This window comes from Piliocolobus tephrosceles, chromosome 8, assembly GCF_002776525.5.
Source record: "Piliocolobus tephrosceles isolate RC106 chromosome 8, ASM277652v3, whole genome shotgun sequence".
NCBI classification, from domain to species: Eukaryota; Metazoa; Chordata; class Mammalia; order Primates; family Cercopithecidae; genus Piliocolobus; species Piliocolobus tephrosceles.
This window is the reverse complement of record NC_045441.1, coordinates 130,566,111-130,587,968: the sequence shown is the minus strand read 5'-3', so window position 1 is coordinate 130,587,968 and position 21,858 is coordinate 130,566,111. Positions and strand designations below refer to the sequence as shown.

General features: G+C 45.0%; 1 protein-coding gene across 1 annotated transcript in view; it reads right to left on the bottom strand.

The window, feature by feature from the left end:
- Positions 1–21,858, bottom strand: part of TMEM178B (transmembrane protein 178B) — a 394,534-nt gene that overhangs the window by 24,753 nt on the left and 347,923 nt on the right. Inside the window, exon 3 of the mRNA XM_023184952.1 lies at positions 8,416–8,553. Coding sequence (XP_023040720.1) covers positions 8,416–8,553 — 138 coding nt within the window. The remainder of the gene's footprint in view (positions 1–8,415; positions 8,554–21,858) is intronic.

Genomic DNA, 21,858 nt, shown 5'->3' with positions numbered 1-21,858 from the left:
GGTCCCATTGGGTGGCAAAGGTGAAACTCCTTTGGGTCTGCCCCAGCTTCAGTGTGAACATGAGGCCCTCCTGCTGCCTGAATTACCAAATCGGTGCATCCTGGCCACTCATTCTACATGAGGTACGTTAGGTAAGCCTGGATGTTATGTCCGAGTCTTCCCGACGATCTATCTCCTCCCCCAAATGTCTTTTAGTGACATGATTTACCCCCTCCCCGATTTGTTTTAATTGTAATCATCAAATGCTAGTAAATATTGAAATCCGCACTTTCCAAGAAGCAAGATATGCTCCAGGATGTGAAGTAGTCTGTGAGTCTCTAATCAGGATTTTGAAAGAAAGATTGTAAGACAAAAAGTCAAGAGATGAGTTGTGATGTTGTAGTGAAATCTCACATGACACTATAAAAGCAGATTGGCAGGGTAAGGAGATAGGTTTTATGCCAGAGTTGCCCTTGATTCACCATGATGGATCACAGATACTTCTCTGCCTACTAAAATGGACTTCACTTAGGCTATACATGTAACAGTAACAGCTATTTATCAAGGGTTTATTGTAATCCTGTTTCATAGCAAGTCATTAGCTTACTGAATGTATTCTCCCTCTCCAAAATATCTAACTCATATGGTCCTTTTACTCCATGTCTCCCCTCTCTGACCTAAGAGTCATGAAGTTTGAGACATAACGCCTCCTGAACTTATATTAGTTGGTGCAAAAGTAACTGCCATTTTTGTCATTGCTTTTAATTACTTTGAAACATCGTCCTACCCATGTTTTTAAGTACAGCAAGCTAGGAATAACAGTGGGGAAAGGCTGGTGGGGACACCTGAATATTGTTCTATAAGATCCCTTAAATCATTTTACTGTCTAAAAGAAACAGTCCTCCAGGCAAGATGGCCGTTGCCTTGGACTTTTCCTTTTAGGCTTGTATATTTTCAGAATGCCCAGGCCTCCATCAGGGTCTTTGTCTAGCAGCAGAGGGGTGTTATGCTGAGTGTCTGGGGGTTCATCACACAGCTGAACTGCTCTCTGGTGAGCTTGGTGGAGTGAGTATAGATGCCAGACATGTGGCATCATTGGTTTGCAAATCACTGCAATCACTCCAACATAATAGCCTGAGCTTCTTTAGGGCATTCTCCTCGTTCCCCCTGACTGACTGGGAAGGTATAAAAGGTCACACTGATCACAGGTGGCAGGAAAAGAAACTTTAATGATTTCCTTTTCTCATTACCACCCGTGCCCTTGGTTCTGGCCACAGTCTCCTCCATATGCCCCTTTGTGCTTTGCAAAAGGAGGGAAGGGGGAGAGAGGGAGACACAGAGTGAATGACACATACTGGCACCCACTTAGAAGCCCAGAACCAGAGTTGTGCTAGTGTGGGAAGAAGCAGGGGCTATGGGGCCACAGAGATCTTCAACATGGAGTGCCAAAAGCAGGGGCAGAGCTGGGGAATGCAGGAATGCAGGCTGGGTCCCAGGCTGGGCTCCAGCTCTCATCTGCCACTCACTGGCCAGGTGACCTAGGACAATTTGACATGACTACTTTTACCTGGTGACACAAGGAAGTGGAACTGGTTGGTCTCTAAAGTCCCTTTTATTTTCATAGTCTGTGAGTCCAAGCTCGAGACAGAAAGCTCTTCATGAATTCATGTGTAATTCATACTCCACCTCCAAAAAGAATTTGAGATAGTTTATAACAGAAGTAGATAGACCCCTTGGACTGTTCAAATAAAGACAACAAGAGGACAAGAAATCTCATGAGAGGGGAGAGGATTAGAATAGGAACATAAGAAAAGATGGGGTATTTTATTGAAGAATTGCTGCTCTATTGAGACAAAACCAAAATATTTCGTTACGCACAATTCACTTTTCCAATATATTTGTTCCACGAATATTTATTAAGAGCACAGACACTGTTCCTGACATTAGCGATACCTTGGGGAAGGTATCCCTTCACTAAAGCAGACAAAGTTCTGGAGATCATGCAGCACATATCTAAGTTTAGGGACAGAGACAGTGAGCAAATCCAGAATGTTAAAACCATTTCGGACACCTAGCACCCAAGCACCCATATCTTGGTTTCTAATACCTTTCTCTAATAAAAGGAAACAGAGATCGTTGGAGAAATGGCTGATTCCAGGACTGGGCAGGAAATATATAAGATGAGCGTGGAGCACCTGGCAGTTTCAAAAACTACGTGCTCAAACAAGCAAGTAAACAAAGCATCATCATCAGAACCAAAACCCACATTGATGGAGATATCTCAAAGGGGCAAAGGAGCCAACAGAAAGCTCTCCCAATGGCCAAAGCTGTAACAATGAGAGCAACAAAGGAAGGTAGTATTGGATTAAACCCAAAGTGTAAGATAAATGGTCATCAGTCCACACTGGTATAAATGACTGAATAAAAAATGGGGGAGCAGAGACAGATCTCCTCCCACGTGGAAGAATTCCAAATTACGTAGCTACTCCATACTCAAAGATCTCCATCCTAGCACTCCATCCTCACGTCCCATTCCTCAAGCGTGGGCTGCACGTGGTGACTTCCTTCCAAGGAAGTCATGGGAATGGGGGAAAAATACTTTTACAGTGTGGAAACATGAGAAACACATGGTCAGGGCAACTTCAAGAGTGGTAAATCATGTTGAAACAATGTGTTCAAAATGGCATTTTACCTCTTTCTCCCCAAAACCCCTAACCCAGTCTAATCATGAGAAAAACATCAGACAAGTTTCAACAGAAGAGCACTGTATAGTATGCCTGACTAGTTCTCTTTCAAACCGCTAAGGTCGTCAACAACAAGGAAAGTCTGAGAAACAGCTACACCAAGAGGAGCCTATGCAGACTCGAGAATGAAGTGCAGTGTGGTGTCCTGAATGGGATCCTAGAAAAGGAAAGGGCATCAGGTAAAAACTGAGGGACTTCGAGTCAACTGTGGCCTTTGGCTAATAATAATGTACATATTTACTCATTAATAATAACAAATGTATCATATTCACGCAACATGTTAATAATAGAGGGAACTGGGTACAGTGGCAGAGGATACGATGGGAAGTCTACAATCTGCTCAATTTTTCTGTAAATCTAAAACTGTTCTAAAAAATAAGTCCTATTAAAAATCAAACAAACAAACAGAGGGTCTAGAGGTCAGAGATGGAAGAAGTCAGAAATTCTCTCTCTTGCTGGCCTTGAATAAGCAAACTTCTCTGAGTTCTACAGCTGCAAGGAAAAGAATTCTGTCAACATTGTGATCTTGGAAGAGGACCTCAAACATCAGATGAGAACCCAGCACCAGCTGACGCCTTGATCACAGTTTTGTGGGACTTTCCACAGAAAATCAGTTAAGCCGTACCTGGGATTCTGAACAATGTAACCTATAAAATAATAAGTGTTTGTTGTTTTAAGCTCCTAAGAAATCAGCCAAAATGAAAACACCACAACCACAAACATTTTCGAAAATAAAGGGGGTGCTACAGAAAATTAAATAAAGTGTAGAGCGTGCCTAAGTGGCTGCAGGAAACTGGGAGGTCAAGAAAGCCCTCTCTAAGAGGGTGGAACCTGAATTGGAAAAATGAGCCATCCACAAGGGATTACAAGGAAACACTATGGGCAAAGAGGTCAGCTTGCTCTAGGGCCTTGAAATAAAACTTCGGGTGTTCCAGGGTAGAAAGGCAGCCAGTGTGGTGGGAGTGACCCAACTTTAGGGAAAGAAACAGAAAAGGAAGTGAGAGGCAGCATGAGCCCAATTAGAAACAGCTTCTGAGGAGGGGTAAGGAGTTCAGATTTTAAGTTCAACTGGAAGCTATTTGACCACTGACGGTGGATGACTGACATATCTGCTTTATGGTTTTAAATAAAATTACGCTAACTGCTCTGTGAAGGACTGATTGCAGGGTGGCCAGAGTAGAATCAGGGCGTCTAGAGAGGAGGCTCCAGCATTAGCCTAGACAAAAGATCATGGAGCCTTAGACCTGAATTGGGGAGGAGGTGACGGATGTCTTCCAGGGAGTGTGGAGGGTGTGTGAGAGGGGTCTTGATGGCGTGCGGCATACATTGACGCTTACGCTCATCTTGGGGATCCGTATCCACGAAGTGGTACTGAGGTGCACCCAGCAAGGGAATCACAGGAACTCATAGCAGTCACGTGCTCCCTGGCCTGCAGTCTTTCCCTGGTGGCATCCTGTTCCTGAGTTTCTGAATGTCACTGGTGAATCATCAGGCACACAAATGGTATTGTGCCAGTCTGGGTGAGATTCTCCCCTGAAGGCCCTGCCAAAGGGAAAACTGGATCCCACATGCCACCCCCAGCCTCCTGGCTCGGCAATGCTGCCCTACTTAATTAATCATCTCCTCCGGGCTGAGCGTTCATTAAACAATTCGTACCTAATTCTTTCCCCCACTTTGACCAGGAAATAGTTAAATCTGGAACAGAAAAGTACCCAGCGCAGGCCATCTTCCTTCATATCAGAAGAGAGAAGAGGTTGGGAATAGAATTCTTCCATTTTCATGTTGGCTTTGGCAGTTTCCTCTGAAGTCACCTGCAATTTCATCTCTGAACTCTTGCCTCCAAATTTATCTTCTTCATTCTTGCTGCCTCTTCCTGTTGTGCCTGCTCCACATCCATGCCTGGACAGCTCCAGGCACTGCCAATGTTGTCCTCCTACCCTTCTCACTTGTAGCACCATTTTACCCCTCGGGCTCCTGTCTGTGCTCGGTTATAGATGCCTGCAACCTGAGCCTGGGTGAAAGCTAAGGCCATGGGGCCTTTCTGTCCTGCTTTGTGATAACGCTCTATAGTTCAAGTGGCTGATTGTTCTGCTGTATCCATGAGGTGGCTGTCACAGGTGGCTTACTCTCCAAGTTCTTCATCAGGACAACCCCTAAAGATTAACTCCTAGAGAGCAGGGACTGGCTAGGTTCTGAGAGGGGTGGTGCTGACATGTCTCTTTGACATACAGGGTTCTAGAGGTCAAGGCATCAGTTTTGGGTTGATGCCCCAGGCTCTGTTTGCTCTATCTGCTGAGCAAGGAAGGGGGAAGTGCAGCTTCTGTTCTAGTCTGCTTCTTCCCTAGTCCCGAGCTCACAGTCAGCAGATGGCAACTGCCTGGGACTTCTGGACTCCCATAGCTGTGTCTAACCCAGTTGGAAAGAACCCTAACTAGAGAAGAAAGGAAGTGCCCTCCCATCCCTGAGAGAGTCATCTTCAAGAAAGACCACCCTTCAAGGGACCAGCTCTTAGTAGCATCGTTCTCCAGCCCCTTCTGTTGGTGCCTAATGGTACCCACAAGGTATGTGGACATCCCTTTCTTCCCCAGACTCTTTCAGGAAGATATGGCTTTACCTATGGACACAGGTAACAACGTACCAGGACAAATAAGAAGGCGACCTGATCTGTGGATGAGATGGGTTTGCTCCAACCTGGACGGTGCCGCAGTCAGCAAAAGGCAGCTTTTAGAACAGCAGCTTCCCCAAATCTTTCTGTGATGCTAACACTGTATCTTAAAGGATGGTTTTGCCACTTAAAAAATAGATTGTGTGTCCCTAAGAAAGCAGATTTACCTGGGACCCTCAGTAGTAAAAGATTGGATGAGCTTTACCCAGTAATAATTGAGGCCCCATCTCAGCCGTGCCCTATCTCTTATAGCATAAAGTATGCAGAAATAGTCCTTAAAGGCTAGAGTTTAAAAAAAAATCATGAAAGGTCTTGGCCAACAGGTTCATCCCTAGTATCATGAAATATTAGCACTAGAAAGAACTGGGAAGTTCATATCTTCCACTAGTTCCCAACTCTGGCTGTACATTAAGATCACCCCCAGAAGTTCCACTTGGATGGGTCTGGAGTGGGGTTCCAGCATCAGTAATTTTTTAAAAGCTCTCCATGTGATTAAATGTGCAGTGGTTGAGAACCACTGCCTGGACAAAGGTAAGCAAGGCTCTCACTCATTCACCCTATAGAAAGGGGCTTCTGACTCCTAATTGAGCCCAGGGGCATTCAGAGGTCTTCCCCAGAGCCCTGGGCTTTTGGGAGGTGCCTCACCACGATCCAAGGGCAGGGATCCAGGCACACTCATATCCTTCACTGCCCCCACCCTCCATCCTGCGAAGGTGCTCACCAAGGTCTCAGCTAAGTGGGATACAGCCCAGTGACCCTACCACAGTCACATCTATTGGTCAACCACTGTCGCTCAATTCTGTCCCTTTATTGTTTGACCAGTGATGTGTTCCCTGTCTGGAAAAGATAAACCAGTGAATTACACAATCTCTTTCTCTGGAAGCTGACTTCAGCAGGCCGGAGGGAAGTTGTCAAAGAGTTGGAAAGTCCTGGAGACTTAGCACCTGGGCAGGATCTGAACCTTGTGCCCGGCATGAAGAGAGGGGAGAATGGAAAACCATGCAGGAGCCTCAAATGCCATCGAAGAGGTGGAGATGAAGGAGAGCTGGCCCCCAGAGCTCACTGGATTCCTTATCTGCCCGAGGCCTGTTTGCTCAGCTTTTCTTAGATTCCTGGGAGGCCTCTCTGGAGCCTTAGGAAAGCCTTGTTTCACCAGAGCCTGCCTTTATATATCCAAAAGAGTCTTAGAGAGAACACTCACTGCAAACAGAGCTGCTCCACTTTTAACTTTGTACATCTTGGGGGGCTACGTAAGATTTGGATTGCAAAGGGAAAACCAAAAAAAGGTTCCATTGCTAAAATACAGTGTGGAAATCATCAAGCTAGTTTGACTCCTTGTTTCACTGAAGGGGTTGCGAGGCACAGAGCAGGGAAGCATGCCTGGTTTTGTCAGCCTCTGTCTTTGTGGGAGACCAGAAGGAGAGCGGAAACTATTAGACAGAGCCAGCACATCCCCCTCCTCCTCCCCCAGCCTCTGCCATAACCACAGGTGTGAGACTTACCGAGGAGGCAGCTCTGGCATGGGGCATCCTGACTCTAATAGCAGAGGGTTTTTTAGCCCTGAGCGATTTTTCCTTGGAAAGACCCTGCTTGTCTTTGGCACAGAATGGCTGTGTTTCAAGGGAATAAGGGTAGACCTTCAATAAATTCAGAACTCAAGCCAAATCCCACAGCTCACTAGGCCCCGAGATCTCTCCACACATCTAGAGCAATGAACTCCTCCTGTCCCCAACTTGACCTGCAGACAAACAGCCAGCATGGCCTTCTCCTTCACCCTCTGCCCCTGTTCAGAAACCCAGAGCCTGTGGCTCACCGAAGGGACCTGAGTTGGGTGTTTGCTCCAGGTGCCTAAAGTGTAACACACTTGTTTCTAAATGCAGGACTCACTTTTATACTTTTATTTCTTTCCATAAATCTTTTTTTTCTTTTTCTTTTGAGATGGAGTGTTGCTCTATTAAGGTTGGAGTGCAGTGGCACAATCTTGGCTCACCGCAACCTCCACCTGCCAGGTTCAAGCAATTCTCCTGCCTCAGCCTCCTGAGTAGCTGGGACTATAGGCGCGCACGCTATCATGCCCGGCGAATGTTTTGTGTATTTTTAGCAGAGATGGGGTTTTACCAAGCTGGCAAGGCTGGTCTCGAACTCCTGACCTCGTGATCTGCCTGCCTTGGCCTCCCAAAGTGTTGGGATTACAGGCGTGAGCCACAGTATTTCTAATTCCCTCTGTCCAGGCCCAACTCCCCCTCTACCAAGCCCCACACAATCCATCCATCTACCTTTGTCTGAGGGGTAGATGGTGATGGACATACCCAGTGGTCAACTTCAGCTTGGGACTGAGACTCAAGCCAGGAGACCAAAAAGCACAGTTTAGCTCTTACGGGAAAAGAAGAGGCACTTACTTCCCATGGACTGGACCCCTATTCCCACATAGCTGTGCAGTTCTCCTTATGTAGAATCCTTTTAGGAGGACACTGGAGTGGTCCTACGCACATGACAGTATAATAATACAGTAAGAGAGACAGATATAGGAGAGGGTCTAGTCCTGCCCCACCCCTGCCTTACTCAAAAGGGGAGCAGCTTCAGGACCTACGGGTCAGAGGTGAAGATAGGCTTTTGGACGGAAAGTCCCCAGATAGCACCTGCTTCCAGCTTCTCACACCAATGCCCAAGGCCTGCATATAATGAAATGCCCAAGCACTTCCTGGGCTCATGCTTGCTCCAGGTGTGATATCTCCATCTGCGGTAACCACCCATCTCATGATCATCTCCGTCAGTGTCTTTCTTCCACACAGTCAGATCTGAGCAGAAGGTGAGGACCGTGTCTTATTTTCCTTTGTATCCCCAACAGCTGGTGCAGTGGTGAGGAGCTAAAAGCAACTCAAGAAGTGTTTGTGAACCAATGGATGAGTGAATGAGAACCCCAGTCACGTCATGGTCCCCTCTGCTGTGCCCTCTGGCCATTCTCCCCAAATTGTGGTAAACAGGACCTTGTCCACCACCACCCCCAAGCCGAGCCTGTAGCCTTACCTCCCATGAGGAAGAGCAGCCCTGCCACATACTGCATAAGGCCTCGGTCCCAGCAGCAGCCCAGCACGCCGATGATCCAGCCAAAGAGGATGATGGCCACTGCCATGCCCATAAAGCCAGCCGTCATTCTGCGCAGGTCTGTGGGGAAGCAGGCGAGCAACAGTCAGCAGCAGAGCCTGGGACTGAGGACCAGGGTACACCCCAGCCCTGGGGCAGGTGCGGGGAGGGAGGGGCCCTCCAGGAGCAGGAAGGCAATCTGCCCTTCTCAGATACAAGCACTCAATCTTTGTAGAGGGAGAAGCCCCTGTGGTGACTCTATCCTTGTGTGCACAAACAGGCCACAGCAGTTTCGCTCCTAAGCACAGGGACAGATCATCACAATATCGTGGCCGTTTCTTCTATGCCTCATTTGTGCCAGGCATAGCCTGCCTATCTATGTATCTATCTCAACCTTCTGAGACAGGTACTATCTTTATTCCTATTTGCAAAATGCAGCAACTTGCTGAATGGCACACAGCTAGTAAGTGGTAGATCAGAGACTGGAGCCCAGACCTGTCCAGCACTCTCAGCTTCCAAACACAGCATCTCAGCCTCTCCAAGCAGGCGAGAACCAGAGAAATGGGCTGCTGGATCTGGGCAGTCAGGCTGCACCTGTCAAGCCCTCCTGGTATGGCTAGGAGGTTGCATGTAAGGGGAAGCTATCAGCGTGGGGGGTCTGGTGTTCTGTTCCTTCCCCTCCAAGCTGGCTCCCGGGCTTAGCTTTCCCTGCATGCAGGGCTGCAGGAGGAGAGCCACGCTTCCTACTCTCCTCTAAGCTCCAGAGCAGATCCATTCCTTGCAATTGCTTCAGTTCCTCCACCCCCGGGTCAGTCCCGCTTTCTGAGTCAGGCCCTTCTCTGTTCCACGCCTGGCTGACCCATCAGCTCCAAGAGGAAGAGGGTTGTCTGGAAAGGCAGTATTTTTAGCAGAAGGGAGAGGGCAGAGCTGTTGCCATGGCTCAGTTGGCCACTCAGCATCTGGCTTGGCTTCCTCCCCAGCTCCCACCTCTGCCCTCCTGCACCCAGAGGCAGCCAGAGATGCTCTCAACCCCCCTACCTACGCGTCCACGTGCCCACCGCAGCCCAACCCCCACCAGCTCTGGGCACACTTTCCTCATCCATCACTCCTTCTCTGGAGCTTGACCTTCTGACCCTCCGGTCATGCCACCCACTCCTCTACCCTTCATCAACACCCACCACAGCTCCCTGGGCCCTCTCTCCACCCACCCACATCTGAGCCTGTGCCCTAGCCCCACCAATGGGGCTCCACACAGGAGCAAAGCTATTTACCCTGTCTCGGCCCCAGGGTCTGTGCTCCCCAGTGGGTTGCAGAGCAGCCTGGAAGACCCTTGGGCGTCCCTCTCTGTCTAAGGGAAGTGCCTGAAGCAAACCACATCAACACCCCATGCAAGCACATCAGCTGCTGCCTGGACAATCTTTTCTCAACCCTGAGAAACAAACACCCCACAGGTCTCTTTGGAGAACACACACCTCTAAAGGTGTCCAGGTCCCACCCCCTCCATTCCTGTCTCTCACTCCAGCCACCCCATGGGAAACCCCAGTGGAGCAAACAAAAGGATCTATGGTGCAGTTTGGCTTAAGACCCCCCTATAGAGGGATCCAGGCCACCATTCTTGTCCTGACATTGACCATCAGACACTTGACAGCCCCCGGCCAGGGAGGAAGTTGGTCGGGGAGTGGGGAGGGATGGGGCACAGGAGGGGAACAGCAGCAGACCCTTCCCTCTGGTGAGGAGAGGCCTGCAGAGGAAGGAGGACAGGGCTCCAGTGACAGAGGCAGAGATCTTTGAGAGTCACAGGGCAGGTTCCTGCTCTGCTAGGGCCACCCTTGTCTGCCCTGGCTGACCCGGGATGCCTGCCCCAGCCAGGTAGAAGTGATGCTCACAGTCACTTATGGGAACTGCCCAGGGTGCCTTATTATCATGCAGCACTGTACCCCATGCTCATATCACCCTATGTGTCAGATGGAACCACGGAAAGCATCGTTTGATCACAATAGGAGCTTGTGAGCCCAGCGGCCTGCATGGGCAGCCACAGCCAGTGAGAGATGTGGAGGAGCACTCCTGCCCCTTTTTATTGAACCACCTGTGCTGTCCTCTCCCTCCATCTCCCCAAATGTTGTCTCCATGGCCACCAGCCCTATACCTTAATCCCTGCTTTCCCCACCACCACAAGAGACTCTGGAGTGACCGAGGCCTGAGCTGCCTTCTCAGTAGAGAAAGGTCCCCACTTGACATGTGATCCCATCTGGATAATCTCCTGGAAATGGGATACTTTTTACTACCAATGCTTCTACTCCCCACCATCTTCAAGGGCAAAAAGGTGGTGGGAAGAGGAAAAGAGAGAACAGCTTATTTTCAATGAAAAGAAGGTTTCCCTTTAAGGGGCTTATACTTCCTTAAACAGGACGTATAATTTTGGATTTTGCATTTAAGTATTTAATCCATTTTGAGTTTATTTTTGTACGTGGTGAGAGACGGGGGCCTAGTTTCATTCTTCTGCATATGAGTATCCAGTCTTTCCATTTACTGAAGCACCGTTTACTGAAGACGGTGTCCTTCCCCCAGTATATGTTGCTGCCTTTGTTGAAAATCAGTTGGCTATAAATATGTGGATTTCTGGGTTCTCTATTCTGTTTTATTGATTCATGTGTTTTTACACCAAAATCATGCTAAGTGTCTTTCAGTGAATGAATAAAGAAAATGTGTTATATATACACAATGGAATACTATTCTGCCATGAAAGGGATGAAATGTTTTCATCTGCAGCAACACGGATGGAACTGGAGGTCACTATGTCAAGTGAAATAAGCTAGGCCACAGAACGACAAATGTTGCATGTTCTGACTCATATGTGGGAGCTAAAAATGCTGATCTAATCAAAGTAGAGAGCAGAATAACAGTTACCAGAGGTGGGGACGGGTGTGGACGAAGAAAGATTGGTTAATGGGCACAAACATACAGTTAGAAGAAATAAGTTCTAATGTTTGATAGCAGAGTAGGATAACTACAGTTACCAACAATGTATTGTATACTTTAAAATAGTTGCAAAAGAGGGTTTGGAATGTTTCCAACACCAAGAAATGATAAATGCTCAAGGTTATGGATATTCTAAATACCCTGACTTGATCATTATACATTTTATGCATTCATCAGAATATCACATGTACTCCTTCAAAATATACAAATATCATATATCGATAAAAACAAACAAACAAACAGGAGGTATAAAGGTCAGCACATTCATCTTCTGGGCCCTTCCCTTTTTGGTGTATGGAGGCTTCTTTCTAGGAGAAATCCTATCCCATTTGGCAGCACTAGACAGGACAATTTTGCAGAGCCCCACCTTGCTGGAGGCCCAGCTCTCACCTGGCCTTGCTCATTGGAAGGCCTGTACTGTTCCCCAGGCTCTGCAGATGCCAGGAAGCAAAGGTTCTGCCTGGGGGAATGAAGTGGAAAATGGGTCAATAAGAGGTGTCCACTTTGGCCACGGATGGGAAAGTGGGCTGGACAGAAAAACAAAATGGAAATGCAAATCAGAAAAAGAGGGAAGGTGAGAATTGTTGGAGGATGAGAACAAAGCATTTTACTTAGAAGAAAATGGAGGAAAAGGCAAAATAGCAGCAAAATGAAGATAATAATTCCTCTTCCAAAAGTCTGTGTTCCAGGTCGGGGAGGGGCTGTTGCCCTCTAACACAGATTAGGTACTCTTTGCCTCCTCCCAAACGGCTTTGTCAACAGAAGCTAAGGGTTGTGCTGAGTTGTTGATCTGGAAACAAGAATGAAAACCAGAGGCCAGGCCTCTGTATTTCCACTGACCTGGAAAGATTTTCATGTCACCCTGAAAACCTTATTTTGCCAGAGCCATGCATGAACAGCTGGTTACTTTGTCCTTAGACCTATGTGGTAACTCAGGGAAGCTGCAACAACAATTTGTAAGGTAGATAGGACAAGAAATATTCCAATTTTACAGATGAGGAGAGCAAGATCCAAAGTAGTTACATAATTTATTGACAAATAATCTCAAAACCAGTGTACTACAAGAAGAGTGAGTTGCATTCTTGAGTTACATGAGAAAATAATGCAATTAAAGATGTATTGGGTTATAACGGTAGATTGAAAAAAAATGTTTCTAGCATTTCTTCCTCCTAAACCAAACCACACTACAGTTAAGAGATTTCTTAGAAAGACAGAAGTCTTCAAGGATGGGGAAAACAGAAAAGGAGACAGGGATGACAACAACAAAAGTCTGCAGGGCTGACGGACGCTGTCCTAAAGAGTCAAAATTGGACCTAAAGAGTCAAATCTAAAGTCAGCATCAGAGAAGCTGAAAACCAACTTGTGGAATCCCCAAAAGGCTCATGAACTGACACCAACAGGTCCATCTGGATCTGGTCATGAAGCAGAAGAAAGCGAGATAAAACAGGGATTTGGTGGAAGTTATTTCAGATGGATCTAGATTCCTACATCCCCTTGGCCACTCATCGCTGAGGGATTCCTCTCTTCCTTGACTCCTGGGATCAGGGTGCGAGGGGGTCATAAAACACAGTCTTTAGGTTTGAAGATCAACAGGTGAGGGTCGGCCAGCACAGCTGAGGGTCAGGGTATTGTACTGAAGTTCACTACAGCACCCTGATGGAGTTATGGACTGTGTGCATATGGATGTTGAGTTTTAGCACTGATCCCAGCTCTCTTCTACTAGGCTCTCAGACCTGGCTTCCAGGGCTCTGCCCTCCAGCCTAGAGACTGGGAGAGGACTTTCTGGGGATGACCAGCACAGAGGAAAGATCTACGGACACCAGCGGTGCCCCAGAAGCCTCCCCTCAGGCCCCTGTTGAAGTGAAGCCCCAGTTGAACTGGGGTTCATTCTGTGCTCCAGGCACTTTTCAATATGAGCAGACAAGTAACCATCTCCATATAGCTGAGAAAAGCCCAGGAATGGGGAGGAAAACAACTTATGGAAACAAGTTACAGGGAGAAGAAAAAAATTTTCAAAATTATTTTTGATATCCCCAGAGAGACAAGAGAAGAAAGCTATTGTCTCTGTGAAACAAAAACAGAATACTATTTAAAAAGAACTAGGTGGGGAACAAAAAGAATACCTGCAATAAAATAATGGGACCAAAATCTACAAAACTGATATACTCAATTCTAACTTATGTATTAATAGTCCTGCCATGTTCCAAAAAAGACTTAAGGAGGCTTACAAAATGCACACAGTAGAGTGGGATAAAAATAGTGATGCAGGGCCGGGTGCGGTGGCTCATGCCTGTAATCCCAGCATGTTGGGAGGCCGAGGTGGGCGATCACCTGAAGTCAAGCGTTCAAGACCAGCCTGGCCAACGTGGTGAAACCCCGTCTCTACTAAAACTACAAAATTAGCCGGGCATGGTGGCATGCCCCTGTAAGCCTAGCTACTCAGGAGGCTAAGGCAGGGAGAATCACTTGAACCCAGGAGGCGGAGGTTGCAGTGAGCCGATATCGCGCCACTGCACTCCAGCCTGGTGACAGAGCAAGACTCTGTCTCTCAAAAAAAAAAAAAAAAAAAAAGATGCAATGAAGGAGAGAAAAAGAAAGAAAAGGAAGATGAAGCCAGATATCACATTCACACACAAAACTTGGCCCATGAGGTCCTCAGGAAGGTTATTCTATCCCATATTTGCACTGAAAGGCATTAGACATTATTTCCATTGATTAAAAACTCTTTGTTGCTTTTTATTTGCACTTGAGTAGGTCCCGACTGCCTCTCTGCCCGAGGAAAGGCCTGTACATGTATTCCTGCCCATTCTCGTTAACCTATGTGTCAATCTCCTCTCTTTAGGGGTAAGAAACTGCCTTTTTATTTCTTTGTGATTGCTAACTGTGCCCAAGCAGTACTTGTACTCAGGAACATATATATAGCTTGTATTTCTTTCCCCATCTCTTCCTGCCTTTTTAGAAAAGAAAAAGAAAAGAAGAAGGAGGAAACGCTAACTCTGAGGCCTTGGAAAAATATGATGTGGAGCTGGCCTAAGAATAATCCCCTTGGAAAGAGCCCAGAATGGTGAGTTTGACTCTGCAGGCAAAGGCCAAGCTAGAGAAAAATCTCCTCACGAATCATGTCGGGCTTGAGTCCATTATCTGTATTCCGTGACCCTAACGTTTAACATTCTAATTTTTGAAATGAGAAAGGTGCATTTATGCTTTGTTGAACTGAGCTCAGGGTGGTGGAAAGGAGTGGGCAGAGGGAGGTTGACAACGAGGGAAGGTGGAGGAGGAAAGGCGAGGAGAACCATTAAATAGAACCAGAAAAAGCTGTTCTCCCTCATGGAAAAATTTTGATTTTGAAGTTTACACTCCTATTAACATTTAAATGGATAGGTATTGCTTGCAACTGTACACAGGAAACCAGGATATCTGCATTTAAATCAACACCACTTAGAGAAAGAAAATACATGGGCTGAATGTCTTTCTATTTGTTCTTTAAAGACCTTGCACAAATAATGATGATGATTGGAATTTTTCTTTTTTCATGAAAAAAACAGAAATGGTGAGGATAAGTATGCGTTAGACCTTGTTGCGATGGTAATGACTGGGGCTAGAGAAAGAAGCACACCAATGCTATTGGATTCATGGCCCCAGCAGCCAGTGCCTGTAGTGCTGCACTGCATCTGGAGGCCAGCAGGGCCAGGATCCTCTGATGGACACACAGGCACCTCTTGGGGAGGTTTGCTGGAAACTCTCCCTTCTGCATGATGGGAGCACACACAGTCTGGGTTACAAGGCAGGAGGGTGTTAGCTGCCCTGAGAGCTGGACGTTCATTCACAAATTATTTAAGCCCTTAAAAATCAAGGTCACAGGAATTGAAGGGCACAGCAAAATGGTGGGGGCAGAACTCAAGTGTTTTTGCCCCAAAGGATCAGTCGGTCTGGGAAGTAAGAAGTGGAAAGAGAGAGAGAGAGAATCTGCAATGAACCTGCTAGCCACAGGATCAACCAGGACAAGCTAATTCAAAGGAGAGGGAAGACTCCAGGGCCTAATTACTGCACAGCAACCACCTCTGAAGGAAGTGGGGGTTTTAATTCTGGGGAGCCACATAGAGATACGACTGGCAGGATTAGGAGAAATCAGGCTGTTCCCATTCAAATCCTGGCTCTTCCACAGCCAGGGCGGTGAGAACTCAAGCAAATTAGTCCCCGTCTCTGGATCTGTTTCCACATCTGTAAATGAAGGTTATGACAATACCTACTTCAAAGAGCTGTTAAGAGGATTAAATAAGTAAATATGTGTAAACTGCTTAGAATAGTACCTGGCACAATGCTAGAGCTATATAAGTGTAAATAGAAATAGAAGTCACCTAAATTAAAGCAATTCTCATTTTTTCATGCACTACGACATCCCTTGAATTTGCCATACATGAGCACATAAGGCGCCGAGTAACACGTTGGGATATGCCCCTAATTAAGGATTTGGGACCCAGAGAAAGCAGAGTTCTGGAAGCTGTTCTTATGCTTTTCAGGCACCTGGAGAGGCCAAGGTGAAGGTATTACTTCTTAATTTATTGATACTGAGTTGCATCCACCCCAGGGGGCTGGTGCTGCCTGTCCTCCGAGGACCAAAACAGCTGGAGGCTAAAGCAGTTAATAGCAGAGGCGCCTGTGGCTATAGAGGCTGTTGAACCCTGGGCTCTGACAGTAAGCACTGCACTGATCTGGAAGGAAAAGACATGGGACAGGACTGAGACTCTGCTGGGAAAGCATCAATGATTTAGTTAAGAAGAACTAAAACAGCAAATTCCATAATGGGAGGTTTTGCCTATGACTTTCTTCTAGGGTGTAAGTTGGTTCAGCATCATTATGTAGTCATATATTTTTCATTTTTTTAATTGACAGATAACATTTTATGTTTTTATCATGTACAACATGGTGTTCTGAAGTACATATACACAATGGAATGGTTAAATCTAGCTCATTAACAAATGAACTCACACAGTTATCACTTTTATGGGAGGAGCACATAACATCTACTCTTTACATATTTTTCAAGAATACAATATATCAGCATTAACAATAGTCACCTTATTGTACAACAGATCTCTTGAAATTTACTTCACCTATCTAACTGTAATTATGTATCCTTTGACCAACATCTCCCCATAACCTCCTAACCTCTAACCACACCAGCCTCTGGTAACCACTGTTCTATTCACTAGTTCTATGTGATCAACTTTTTAGATTCCACATATGAGTGAGATCACGCAGTACTTGTGTTTCTGTGCCTGGCTTAACATAGGTCCTCCAGGTTCATCTGTGTTGTTGCAAATGTCAGGATTTCATTCTTTTTTATGGCTGAATAACATTCTTGTGTGTGTGTGTGTGTATGTGTGTATACATAACATTTTCTTTATCCATTCATCCATTGATGGACACTCAGGTGATACGATTCCATGTCTTGGCTATTGTGAATAATCTGAATGAGCATGAAAGTGCAGATATCTCGTTAACATACTGATTTCAATTTCTTTGGGTATATAGTCAGTAGTGAAATTGCTGGATTGTATGGCAGTTCTATTTTTAATTTTTTGAGTAAACTCCATAAGGTTTTCCATAATGGCTGTACTAATTTCAATCCCACCAAGAGCGTATAAGGGTTCCCTTTCTCCATTTTCAGTACTTGTTATCCTTTGTCTTTTTTATAGGAGCCATTCTAACTGAGGTGAGATGGTATCTCATTGTGGTTTTGTTACCAGTAGTGAATCCAGTGGGTCTACAGCAAACTCAATCCTTGCCTCCTTGGAGGAAAGAATTCAGCTGAGGGGCAGAAGTAGGTTTAAGGCAGAGGAAGAGACCAGGCAAGTTTTAGAACAGGAGTGAGAGTTTAGTGAAAAGTTTTATAGCAGGGGTGAAAGAAAGCAAAGTACATTTGGAAGAGGGCCTAGTGGGCAACTTGACAGATCCAAGTGTCCTGCTTGGCGCTTGACGTGGGGTTTTATACATTGACATGGTTCCAGAGTTTCCATTTCTCCCCCGCCTTGATTTTTCACTTGGACCAGTTGTCCACACACGTGGTGGCCTGCCAGCACTTGGGAGGGGCTGCACACACAGTGTGTTTACTAAAGTTCTGCACATCTTCACTTGAGGCATTTTTCCCTTACCCAGTCTAGCATTTTTAGAGGAAGGTCATACACCAGTTAAATGCCGCCATTTTGCCTCTTTGTATGAATGCTTGAGTCTGCTCACCCAACTCCTGAGATCGTATTGGGAAGCTGCTGTTCACCAGCTTCAGCTGTTTTCTTTTCTTTTTCTTTCTTTCTTTTTTTTTTTTTTTTTTTTTTTTTTGAGGTGGAGTCTCGCTTTTGTTGCCCAGGCTGGAGTGCAATGGCGCAATCTCTGCTCATCACAACCTCTGCCTCCCGGGTTCAAGCAATTCTCCTGCCTCAGCCTCCCAAGTAGCTGGGATAACAGGCATGTGCCACCAGACCCGGCTATTTTTTTTTTTTTTTTGTATTTTTAGTAGAGACAGGGTTTCTCCATGTTGGTCAGGCTAGGTGTTTACTGTCTATTGGGAGACTGTCTTTCCCTGGCACCAGCTATGACCAATTATTATTTAACAACTGACCATCACCTGATGGTCACCTGGCATTCATAGGGAGCCCTCTCCTGTCCTGGTCATGTCTGCCTAACTGCCTATTCTAACAGTTTTAATTTGCATTTCCCTGATGATTAGTGATACTGAGCATTTTTGTATATACCTGTTGGCCATTTGTATGTCTTCTTTTGAGAAATGTCTATTCAAAGCTTTTGCCCATTTTTAAATCGAATTATTTGTTCGTTTTATTATTGGGTTGAGTTTCTTATATATTTTGGATATTAATCCCTTGTCAGATGTATAGTTTGTAGCTATTTTCTCCTATTCTGTAGATTGTTACTTCACTATGTTAATGGTTTCCTTTGCTGTACAGAAGCTTTTTAGTTTGATCCCATTTGTCTATTTTTGCTTTTGTTGCCTGTGCTTTTGAGGTCTTATATAAAAAAAAAAAAATCCTTGCCCAGACCAATGTCATGAAACATTTCCCCTGTTTTCCTCCAGTAGTTTCATAGTTTCAAGGCCTATATTTAAGTCTTTAATCCATTTTGAGTTAGTTTTTGAATATAGTGAGAGATAAGGTTCTAATTTAATTCTGCTGCATATAGATATTCAGTTTCCCCAACACCGTTTACTGAAGAGACTGTCTTTTCCCCAGTCTTTTTCCCATTGTGTGTTCTTGACACCTTTGTTGAAAATCAGTTGGCTGTAAATGTGTAGATTTATTTCTGGACTCTTCATTCTGTTCCATTGGTCTATTTTTATGCCAGTACCATGCTGTTTTGATTACTATAGTTTTGTAGTATATTTTGAATTCAGGAAGTGTGACATCTCCAGCTTGCCTCTATTTGCTCAGGATTGTTTTGACTGTTTGGGGTCTTCTGTCATTCCATACAAATTTTTGAATTTTTTTTTTGTATTTCTGTGAAGAATGTCTTTGGTATTTTGATAGAGGATTGAATTATATAGATTGTTTTGGGTAGGCATGAACATTTTAACAATATAAATTATTCCAATCCATGAACATGGAATATCTTTCCATTATTAGTGTCTTCTTCAATTTATTTTATCGGTGTTTTATAGTTTTCATTGTAGAGATCTTTCACCCCTTTGGGTAAAGTACTCTTAGGTGTTTAAATTTTTTGTAGCTACTGTACTGTACTTGATTTCTTTTTCAAATAGTTTACTATTAGTGAATAGAAATGCCACTGATTTTTGTATGTTGATTTTGTAACTTGCAACTTTATTAGTTATAATAAATATAGTATTAGTTTATTAGTTGTAATAAATATAGCTTGCTAATGGAATGTTTAGGGTTTTCTCTATATATAACTACTTAAGAATTATTCTGTCAAAAGATAGTTTTTATGTTTCCATGAGAAAGTACATGAGTTGGGCCTTTGATCCCTAAAAGGCCCTTCAGAACTGTCCTCTGCCTCTCCCTGCATCACCATCTTTCTCTAAGCCCCCCATGCTTCAGTCACAACAGCTGCCATTACCCTCCCTCTTTCCATGATGACACTGTGCTCTCTGCCAACATGGGTCCCCACTGGCTCCATCTGTCAAGTTTCTCATCATTCTTGCAGAGTTCCCTAAAAAGTAAATGTCTCTGGGAAACTTCCATGGTACTTTAATAGACACTTGCATCCAGTCCTTGGGGTTCCTGGAACAGTTGGTTAATATCACTACCACATCTTTTCATAATTATTTATGTCTCCCTCTCACCAGTAAATTTAAGCTTGTTGAGGGTTGCATTCATGTTTGGTTTGGTTTGTCTTTCTAGTCTCCAGAGCACTGCCTGACATAAGCAGGTGCTCACTAAATATTTATTTGCTAAGGGAGATCACCATTCCACTCTGCAACAATTACTAAAACTGTATGCACCGTGGCATAGTGCAGGGTCAGGACAGCGGATCCACTTCAGTGACTCAAATATCGTTGCAACTTAAAGCCAGTTTTTCTCTTCTCCAATCTCATCTTTTAAAGCCAGCATTAACTATCACTTAATAATTCAACATAGCTTTTATTGTATACAATCAAAACATCAACACGGGGCCACATTCCAGATGACACACAGCAATAAAGTTTAATGAGCACATATGATAGCCCACAGATTAGGAACCCAACAGACATTTCTGCACTGTCCCTCCCCCAAGTCAGGAAGACATAGTGGGGGAAGGAAGTTTCTGTGCAAACAAGACATGGTTTCTGGGTCAGAAGACAGGGTTGACACTTCCTCCTCCTCGGTCCTACCTCTGGATCAGAGAGCTGCTCTAAATAGGGATATTATGTGAGGCTGACATATACAAATCAAATCCGTTGTCAAAACAATGAAAGAAAAATTGCAAAATTTGTACTTGGCTGATGAAAGCTAGGTCAGCTGGTAACACAAGTGCCTGGAGGGAAGAAAGAAGGGGGTAAAACGCAGGACCAAGAGACAGAGTCGCAAACCCAAAACTCACAAGAATGGCTCCTTTCTTGCCGCTGCTATACTGCTAAGCCAACAGCAGAAAATGCAGAAGGGAAGGATGAAAGGAAACTGCAGCTCAGCCAACCAGGTGTGCTTAGGTAGACCCAGCTTGGAGTCTGGTTCTCTGTCCTCTGGCTGTCTTTACTGATCAAGACAAGCTAGGTTGGTACAATCTGCTACCCCACCCAAAAGAAGCTTCCATTTCTCCTTCCCTATATCACACATCACTGGGAGCTGTGCTGAGTGCAAAGTGCAGGAATTTGGGGTCGCTTGGCAAGAATGTTTCCCCAGAGGGTTACTACAAGACAATTCGAATGTGGGAGCCTTAAAACACATGGGTACCCTCCAGGGTGTTAGCCAACCCAGAAAAATGTTGCAGGTGCCTGAGATTTGGCTGATTGCACAGGATTTGAAAAGCCTAGGAAAGGGGAAGATAAATAGGAATTAACACTGATTATGCATTTACTAAGTGCAGGCATGTGTCGAGCAATTTACATAGCACATGTCAATTCATCCTCCCAATGACTATATAAGGTAGGCGCTATTATTCTCATTTTGTAGGTTTGGAAATTGAGACAAAGGGATTTTAGCTGGCCAAGGTCACACAGCCAGTAACAGGCAGCTCTGGGAAGGTGTCTTGGTCTGTCCACGCCCTTTCTATTCCTCAGTGCTTTTCATGATCCATGCTACTCCAAACCCCAGAAGGGTACTGGACATTCAATCAAATGGAATGGAGTATTATTCAGCTATTAAAAGTATTCTTTGGAAGAATATCAAGGACATGAGGAAAATTCATAAGAGAATATTAAATGAAAAATAATGCACAAGCCTACATTTATGACCCCCATCTGAGTACTGCGGGTGTATCTCTGTGCTGCCATGCATGTCTACCCACGTGGGATAAGCAAAGGAAAAGTACACCAAATGTTAACAGGGAGGCTTTTTTGGGTTGTGATATTTTGGGTTTTGTTTGTTCTTTTCTACAATAAGGATGTGTTACTTTAACAATCAGCTTTTGAGTTATTTGAGAGATGTGAGCTTTATTGTTTTTAAAAAATTCCAAGCACAGATCCTGAGGCAAGCTGCACTAACTGGAGCTCTGGATGGAAGAGGTGCCTGGACACCAACTTCGTTTCCTAAGTATTGTCTTTTAAAAGACATACTGCCACTAAATATTTTCTTTTTACAGTGAAAGCTACAGACCTGCCATGCTCCTCTTTGGCCAACAGTGAGCACGTACTGTCGACATGTTCACCTTTGGAGGCCTGAGCTTCCTTTACTTGGCAGCTCCAGTGCAGGCCAACACTGGCTGATTGCCAGGAATGAGGAATGGGGCTCTAAGGTGTCATGG